At 39.8% G+C, this 8,690-nt stretch overlaps 2 protein-coding genes across 2 annotated transcripts; one reads left to right on the top strand and one right to left on the bottom strand.

Moving 5' to 3' along the window:
- The first annotated feature begins 2,972 nt into the window (after positions 1-2,972).
- Positions 2,973-4,306, top strand: LOC103928460 (probable galacturonosyltransferase-like 10). The gene has a single exon (XM_009337503.3). It carries the CDS (start codon positions 2,988-2,990, stop codon positions 4,125-4,127), a length of 1,140 nt encoding a protein of 379 aa, XP_009335778.2. The 5' UTR covers positions 2,973-2,987; the 3' UTR covers positions 4,128-4,306.
- Positions 4,307-4,804: 498 nt separating this feature from the next.
- On the bottom strand, positions 4,805-7,154 carry LOC125474837. Its single transcript, XM_048578939.1, has 5 exons — positions 6,622-7,154; positions 6,256-6,517; positions 5,678-5,776; positions 5,383-5,594; positions 4,805-5,181 (listed from the first exon to the last, which is right to left on the bottom strand). The coding sequence occupies exons 1-5, from the start codon at positions 7,068-7,070 to the stop codon at positions 5,106-5,108; spliced, it is 1,098 nt and encodes a 365-aa protein (XP_048434896.1). The 5' UTR covers positions 7,071-7,154; the 3' UTR covers positions 4,805-5,105.
- Positions 7,155-8,690: the final 1,536 nt, after the last annotated feature.

Raw genomic sequence — 8,690 nt, 5'->3', positions numbered from 1 at the left:
CCTTCTTTTATGATCTTTGGACTTTCCATTTGTTAGCTTCAATAATTTTTAAGGGTAGTGCTATTTACACTCATTTTTATCTTTCAAATACTTTTTTCAATTTTTGGCCGTCAAATCAACTGCATTGAAGAAGATCAACGAACAAAATTAACAAGAGTGCGTGAGAGATAAAAAATAGTGAAAATCACTACCCATTTGGCTTTTTGTGGAAGTGAACTTGAACCCACCATGTCTATAGCGAACAACACTATGTGACACAAATTGATGCCCTTAAAGGCGGGAAGGACTTACATACACTTATCCGGATGTCACTAGCGTTCTAGACTAATAGCACAATGGCATGTTCCCGAAGGACCTCTCCTAAACAATGTTTCATTACAGTCAATCTTTGTCATCTTGACTTGCAAACACATTTCAAGTTTCCTGGGAGTAGACATTCCCTGCACCTAGGATGCCTCGATGGCAGTTTTATCAACCCAATTACGCAGCGCTGTGTACCATATATGTTTGTCTTGAAATATCATTATTGTGGCATCAAGATAAATTTGCATGTTTATCTAGTATGAACCGACTCATAACATGCCTCAGAATCTACAGACGACGAAGTCTTAGCGAATGATCCAACATGTACATTCTAGAATTTCCAATTTTTGCGTGTCAAAATTAGATTGAATTATTCAATATGTAATGTGGACCTGCCAGATGGGATGTATGGTGCTAAGGCATTGTGGTGACGACAGCCAGGTGGCTGCCGTTTTCTCCTCATCTGTCCATGTGATTTGTTAACATCTTGGAAAATTAAGAAGTCAAGTTGGTTTATTCTTTTGTTTTTTTTCTTCATTTTTCAATAAAAAAAAAATGATATCTTGGCTGTGACAAATCTTGGTTTCAAATCTAGTCAATTATTTGTTAATAACTTAACATAAATAGTTATTAAATACGTATTTGTACACATTATAGTACAAATGACATAGATCGAAGAATAACTTGTCGTACTAATAATGAATGTCATATTAAAAGGAGATACAAGCCCACAAACATAGAACCATTTTTGACTCTCTTTACTTTTTTTTTCATTTTAAAAAGAGGATGTATTTTGCTCACCGCACTCAAGTGAAGATAATATTCACACCCTACTTATTATTGTTGGTTGAGTTTAAGTTTAGATATTTGTGTTTATTTACTACACAGAATTCAAAATTTAAACTCATTTAACAGTTATAAATAGGGCAGTGAGCATGACTAATCACTTTAGGATGGTAATCATCTAACAGTCATAAATAAGTCAGTAAGCCTGACTAATCACTTTAGGATGGTAAACAAAAACATTTCCTTAAGGAGAAATGCTAAGGAGACTCTTTGATAAGTGAGACTTTTTATGAACTTTCTGGCACCTCGTGTTTTTTGTATAATTTTTTATAATGTTTGGCACATAAAGTGATATTAAACTATGAGGTAGCGAAAAATCTATAAATAGTTTCGCTTTAAAAGAGTTATCTTAGCATTTCTCTTCCCTAAAAGAAGACCAAATGATATGTTGTTAATAAAAAATGAACAAATTTATCACCACTTAAATAATAATATTATTATATACTTTCATGTCGTTACCAAATTTTATCAACGAATTTAATTTCTCTCGCGTTACTCTAATTATTTTGGTTAAAATAAGGTACGTTCATGGAATGTGGTCAATATTAATGATATTCCAAGCTGTTCAAAGCACATGGCCACATGGCTTCATCCGCTGGACAGAACCGAACCTCCAATGGGAAACCATATTAAAATAATATTCAAACAACCCGAAAGCAGCATGAAAGTTCCCCCTGCACCAAACCAAATATGTTAATTTGCATAACAGTCCTCTCAATTTACCTGAAATTTTACCTTTTTCTTTAACTTGTTTTATTTTTTTCACTTTAGTCCATCTAGGTCTTTTTTATTTCTAATTTAGACATGTTTGTTATTGCTTTCGCAAAGTCTAAAAGTGGTTTCTTGCACCCAAAAACGCTTACGAATTTGTTTAGCAGTTTCACTTGAAAGAGCTTATCGGTCTTAAACTTGCTTTTTAGCCTAATGCTTTTTAAAGTAGCACTTCCAAGTCCTACATAAGCCCAACACGTAAAAACCTGCAAGGCGAACAACATAGAGGTAGCTTTTTGCTTTTTATCACAGGCCACACTACTTCGACGAAATGTACATGACTTTTTAGTACTTTAGTTCCTACATTAGAAATTATATTATAGGTACTGTTTGGTACGTAGGACGGGATGAAACAGAATGGGACAAGGCGTTCCGTTTCACGTTTGGTGCGCCTAAAACGGGTGGAACGAGCTGTTCCACGGGACAAGTTTTGGGTGAATTTTCGTTCCACCTCATCCCCCTGGAACGACTCGTTCCACATCCGTGGAACACAAAATTATAACATCTCCGTCTCCTTCTTCTTCCTCCTTGTTTCCATCCGAGGGCATCTTTACTCCCGCTATGTTCCGTTCCGTCCTATCCCGTTCCGTCCCATTCCGTTCCGTCCCGTCTGCATACCAAATGATACCTAGGATCCTTTTGCAGACAATATTTCTTTAAGGACTCGAATATTCCTTTAAAGTCCTTAAATGAGCTCTCATTTAGAGTCCCTAAATAGAGTCTCATTGAAGATGCTTTTATACCGGAAGAAATTCGGCCTCATCGCAAGATTGGAACGATACAAACGAAATGAACATACAAGGATTAACACGAAAGAAAAACAAACTATCAGAGCAAAAATGAAAACTCAACTAACCTACGGGACTGTTAGTGTAATTTTTTATTTTGGCCCCAACTATTCTTGCAATTTACGCAAAGCACCCAAATATTACAGACGCGTTTTCTGCTACGCCCCCACAAAATACTAGTACCAAAAAGACGTGTTTTCTCCGTCTTGGGTTTTTCTTTGACCATTTCACTTACAAATACTCCTTCCTCTCTCCTCCTCTCCATCTCCATTCCCGACGATGCTTCTCCTTAAACCCATTTCTCTCCCCCTCCTCCTCCTCCTCTCCCTCGTTCTCATTCCGGCAACCGCAATCCGATCATTCCCGGACCCGCAAACCGGAAAGGAAAAAGGATTCATCATGGATTTCTCAGAAGCTCCGGAATACACGAACGGAATCAGCTGCCCTGTTCTTCTGGGCTCCAACGACAGAGCAGGAAAGGAGGTTTGCGATTCCTCCCTCGTCCACGTCGCGATGACGATCGATTCCGAGTACTTGCGCGGCACCATTGCCGCCGTCCACTCTGTTTTCAAGCACGCTTCCTGCCCGGAAAACACATTCTTCCACTTCGTCGCCTCCGACTCCAGCGCCGTCGATTCCCACCACCTCTCCCGCATTCTGAAATCGACTTTTCCGTCGCTTAATTTCCGAGTCTATGTGTTCAGAGAGAGCTTGGTGAGTCATCTGATTTCGTCTTCGATTCGACGAGCTCTCGAGAACCCATTGAACTACGCGCGGAGCTACTTAGCTGATTTGCTCGACCCCTGCGTCGAACGCGTGATTTATCTCGACTCCGACGTCGTTGTTGTCGACGATATCCAGAAGTTATGGGAGATTACCTTATCGGGGTCGAGAGTGATCGGAGCTCCGGAGTACTGCCACGCGAATTTCACCAAGTATTTCTCCGACGAATTCTGGAAAGATTCCGAGCTCTCCAAGGTGTTCGACCGAAAGCGCCCGTGCTATTTCAACACCGGCGTGATGGTGATCGACTTGGCGAGATGGAGAGCCGGAGGGTTCACGAGAAAGATCGAGACTTGGATGGAGATTCAGAAGGAGAAGAGGATTTACGAGCTGGGTTCTCTTCCGCCGTTTCTACTGGTTTTCGGCGGCGACGTGGAGGCGATTCACCACCGGTGGAACCAGCACGGCCTGGGCGGCGATAATTTGATGAACAGTTGCAGGTCTCTGCATCCGGGTCCGGTGAGTTTGCTGCATTGGAGCGGGAGAGGGAAGCCATGGACGCGGCTGGATTTGGGAATGCCTTGCCCTGTCGATCTTCTGTGGGCCCCTTACGATCTCTACAAACACCATCAAAGTCAGCTTCAGGATCTGCATCTTCTTCAACATCACCACCATCAACAATTTTTGATGTTGTAGCATTAATTAGCACAGGATTATTTGTTTGATTATTTATTTAATTTTTTACAGAAATTCGTTGATAAATAGGAGGAAATATTATTTTTACCGGATGTAAATAGGGAGGGAGATTTGAACAGAGTGAAGAGTTTGGAACATATTGTTCCATTTTAGCCAATTTAATTAATTTTTTTTCCCAAGTTGGTCTTAAATTATTTTTGTGTCTATTTCTCCGGAAAGGATCCTCGTGGATCCCTTTTACCTAATTCTCTTCATCAAACAATCCGAACTTTTAAAATTTGATCAAACTGCTAAAAATACGGGTCCACTCTAAAAGTTATAACAACTTAAACCGTTAGATCAAATTTTAAGAGCCCAGATTGTTTGATAAGAATGATTAGGTGGAAAGAATCTAAAGATGATCACTTGATGAGAATGATTAGGTGGAAAGAATCCGGAGTCGATCGCTTTCCTATTTCTCTGATGTGTTTGTCCAGGAACATCCTGGTTGGGTAGAAATATAAAACTCAGAAGTAATCATTATATGTGACGAGTCAAGATCCTCTCCTAATCACTGTCTTCAGAGCTTAAGGATCCAGAGGTTCGAGCAGTTGAGAAGAGAGAGAGATCCGAATCCTAGGTGGTTTCTGTAAGATGAATTTAAAATGAGTAGTGCGGATGTCTGAATTGTCACGAAATAATGGCAACAAGAAGAATTTGGCTATGCCAGCAGGAGTGTTGGTTGCTTATTTTTTCATCTATATACACTTGTAAAATCGAATACAATTTCAAATGTGTACGACAGGTTAGCTTATGTAGATCACGAATCCTCTTTGATTGTGAATCACGATGAAAGAGGTCGGAAGAAGCGTAATTATTGCGGTATTCCGTAAAACGCTTTCATTTGAAAGAAGAAGAATAATACAGATGAACTTGAAGAAGAAAAAAGGTTGATATAGACGAACGCGAAGGATGTACACGCCTCCCACTTTCCTCTCTTCACAATAATCCAACAACGCAACTCAAATGTAATCGGTTCTCCAACCCTCTTAAATGATGGCCTAACAACATACACCTGCCACAACAAGTATACGAACCTTCAGATTTCAATCGCTAATGGAATCGGTTCAGCTAGTAAGATATCATAAAAAGTCTGGCGTATTTATTTGCCTCTACGACTCTACGTGAACACGGGACGGTTCCCAGAAGTGACTTAATGCAAAGCGACAAGCAAGAAAAACAAAGCATTTAAGGAGGACTATGACAGGAGTCTAACCAGAAAAGCAGCTTCGCTAGGTAATCTCGTGAAGTTCCAATGGTGTCAAGTTCGCCATCAGCATCTAGGCCATTCTCGCTGTCCCCTGTCACCAAATCTTCCACAAAGTCTGAGGAAGTACCGTCTTTGAAGAATCGCTGCAATATATTTTGAACAAGCTGGTGTATAATTTCCTCCACCTCAAATGATGACGGTCTAGATAGTTCAGTCACCTGTTAAAACAAATCATCATACCATCATCAGAAAAGATGGGACTCGTAAAAATTGCAACTCCATCGCAGAGTAGGATAATTACCATATCAGAATCTAGAGACCGTAGATACTCTAATAAATCGTTCCTAGGTCCTCTGTCATATTCTAATTGCATATTTTCCTGCTTTTGCGCCTTCAGTTCCTGAAAAAAGCAAAGTATGTCATTCCCACACTCTGCTTAAAACAATGCACAATCCTTCAAGCATTTAACTTCAACATCGAATTAAGCTCAAAAGCACAAAACTTGAGCATCATTACACCATCATCACCATAATAAGGTATTACACGATCAACAACACTACCAATCTCACCACCATATTACTGTGAAATCAAACTAAACGGGTCTTAATGGTTACGCATTAACAACCCGATGGGTTGATTTTCCACCTCCGTATTTAACATTGATACAAGACACACGCATGAAAATAAAAACGTTCATAAACTAAAACTCGGAAGATTGTAAACCAGAAAAAACCAAGCTTTGATCTTGCTTTCAAAAGAATCAAAACTAAAAAACACGCTGTTGAACTAGAATTTTCAACCATTCCAGCTCCATTCGAAGAAAAGCACTAGTAATTGTGGAAATGAACAAGATAGAAAATTCACAGAGCAAATGCTCACCTCCTTCACATTTGTCAACTCTGATTCCAACCTCTGGATACAATTCAAAGCCTCCGGAGGCAAATCGCCGAAAACATGGGGAGTCGCTGAATCCAAGAGCTCGCTACTCACCCCGATACCATTTCCATCATCCCTTTCCTCACTCTCCACCCTATCTGACACCCCATCGATCTCCGACCGATCCAACGGCACAGAATTCTCCGTGGATTTGTCGAAATTCCTCATCAACGATATCCGATACTCCGCGTTCCACAGTGTATATCTAATTGATAAGATAAATCCCAAAACAATTTTACTCTAATTAATACAATTACGCGCTGAATTTACTGAAATTTGAAGAAAGGGGATAGAAATGTGAATTATTACCCGGTGATTATGGAGGATGCGAGGAGGCGATGGAGCGGGGCTTTGGAAACCCTAATGGTGACGGAGAACTGATCGGACGGGAGCAACCCCAGCATAGTAGAAATGGTCTGCTTCATGGAGTCCCTGGCGGAATCCGTAACGCCCTTGGAGATAACGGAGGTGTCGAGGGGCTCAATTTTCTTGAGCATGTTAGCAATCACGGAGAAACCGCGGTCGAAGCCGGATTTCCGAGTAGAGACGAACTCGTCCGACACGCCGCCGCCGTCGACGCCGGAGATGAGGCATCGGACGGCGGAAGTCGAGCTGGCGAATAAACGACGCCGTCGGAAGGAGGAGGGGAGTAAGGGGCGGACGAGGAGGTGGCCGGAAATCGGGGGCGGCGGCTTGGAAGGCTTGAGAGACAGGTCAGTGAAGCGGGAGAGAATGACGGCGCGAGCTGTCGCCGCCATGGACGAACTGGTTATTTGTTGGAAGCTCTCTCGGCCTCTCTCACTCTGTGGCTTGCGCGTCCTGGGAATCTTTTATCTTCGCAATTTTCAATTTTGTTTGCTTTTGTAACTTGCGCGATGAGATTGACCTGCGTTTTGAGTCAAATTACAGATTCACCACTCGACCAAACGCTTTGGGTGGACAGGGTCCCAGGAGAATAGTAGTTAGACGAGTACCGAATGAAAACGAGTACAATTTTGTTGTTGGATTTTTGTGTATTAATTTTCAATAAAAAAAAAAATTGGCTTTTTAGCAATTTTGGTGTATGAGATTTAAAATCGATAGAACTGGTTTTTGAGATTGTTCACGGACAATCATTTAGTCATTTTGTAAAAAAATTTCGTTAAATTGGAGAAACCACCAATTTAAATAGAGGGATTGATATGACAAAAGTAGTCTCAATTTAATTGAGATTTTTTACAAAATTACTAAAATGATTGACAGTAGACAAGTCAGAGTACACTTTTATCAATTTTAAATTTCAGAGACTAAAGTCTGAAGTTATATTTGGATAAAAAGCCACAAAAGTTAGGGAAGTGTTATTAGCACTCCAAAAATCTCATTCTACATTCCTTACAAGTGTATTTTTATTTTCAAATATAGAAAGTTTGAAGTGTAGAATAAGATTTTTGGAATGACAATAACAATTTCCAAAATTTAATTACTATTTGCAACATGAGATTAAGAAATTGCAATTAATATAATCGAGTGAGTTGGCAATTTGCGATTGGACCAAGTATCTAGTTAGGAAAAGTAGAGGAGAAAAAGAATTTGGTTACTACGACCTCTTCTCTTTATTTTTCTTCTTCTTTGTATATTTTTACTTAAAAAAAAAAAAAAAAAAAAAACATAAGTTCTGGAACACTTTGCGTTTGTTTATGCAACTCTCAAACCAGTTTAAGCTTCGTTATTGTCTTATTAATATAATTCTCGCATCAAATAGAACGAATGTAGAATCGAAGTATGACATCTCATGTTTTTGTGAGGAACGTGTGACGTTTGACAAGATCTAAGTGTTCGTATACATGTTTTGTCTCATATCAGACATGCCTGTTAAATCACGTCAACATCTTATATTAATTTTTTATAGAAACGAAAAGACAAAAAGTAAAATGCGGGCAGAGGAAAGAAAAATAAATGAGAATATGAAGAGAGAATTCTATTCCTACCAAATGCTAGTGTCATCTGGAGTTTCCTACGTTTTTATTAAGAATCATTTAGTCGCAAAATTAATATCAATCTAGATTCTCTCTCTTCCTATTTCCCTCCCACATTAAAAACATATCCAGGCTAATTCAAAGGTGAAGATTAGGCCAGCAACAACCATTCTTAACACTTTTTTTTTAACCCCAAACGACATCCGTGACCCCAAACGACGTCATTATACAAGAGGAGAAACACTTGGAAAAAAAAACTTCCCTCTCAACTTGTATAATAACAAATGGAACCCGTCTATTACACGCTACCTTCTGAGATCCTCCACCGTGACAACAGGTTTTGCAAATTTCCTCGCCGTCCAGGAGCTGACCGGCGATAACAACAGCCTGATCCTAACGAGATTTCTGCTTTACTACCTGTGA

Source organism: the organism of the source record quoted next, unplaced genomic scaffold (assembly GCF_019419815.1).
Source record: "Pyrus x bretschneideri cultivar Hongxiangsu unplaced genomic scaffold, Pyrus_bretschneideri_v1 Contig13, whole genome shotgun sequence".
NCBI classification, from domain to species: domain Eukaryota; kingdom Viridiplantae; phylum Streptophyta; class Magnoliopsida; order Rosales; family Rosaceae; genus Pyrus; species Pyrus x bretschneideri.
Note: the sequence above shows the minus strand (reverse complement) of the source record. Positions and strands in the feature narration are given on the sequence as shown.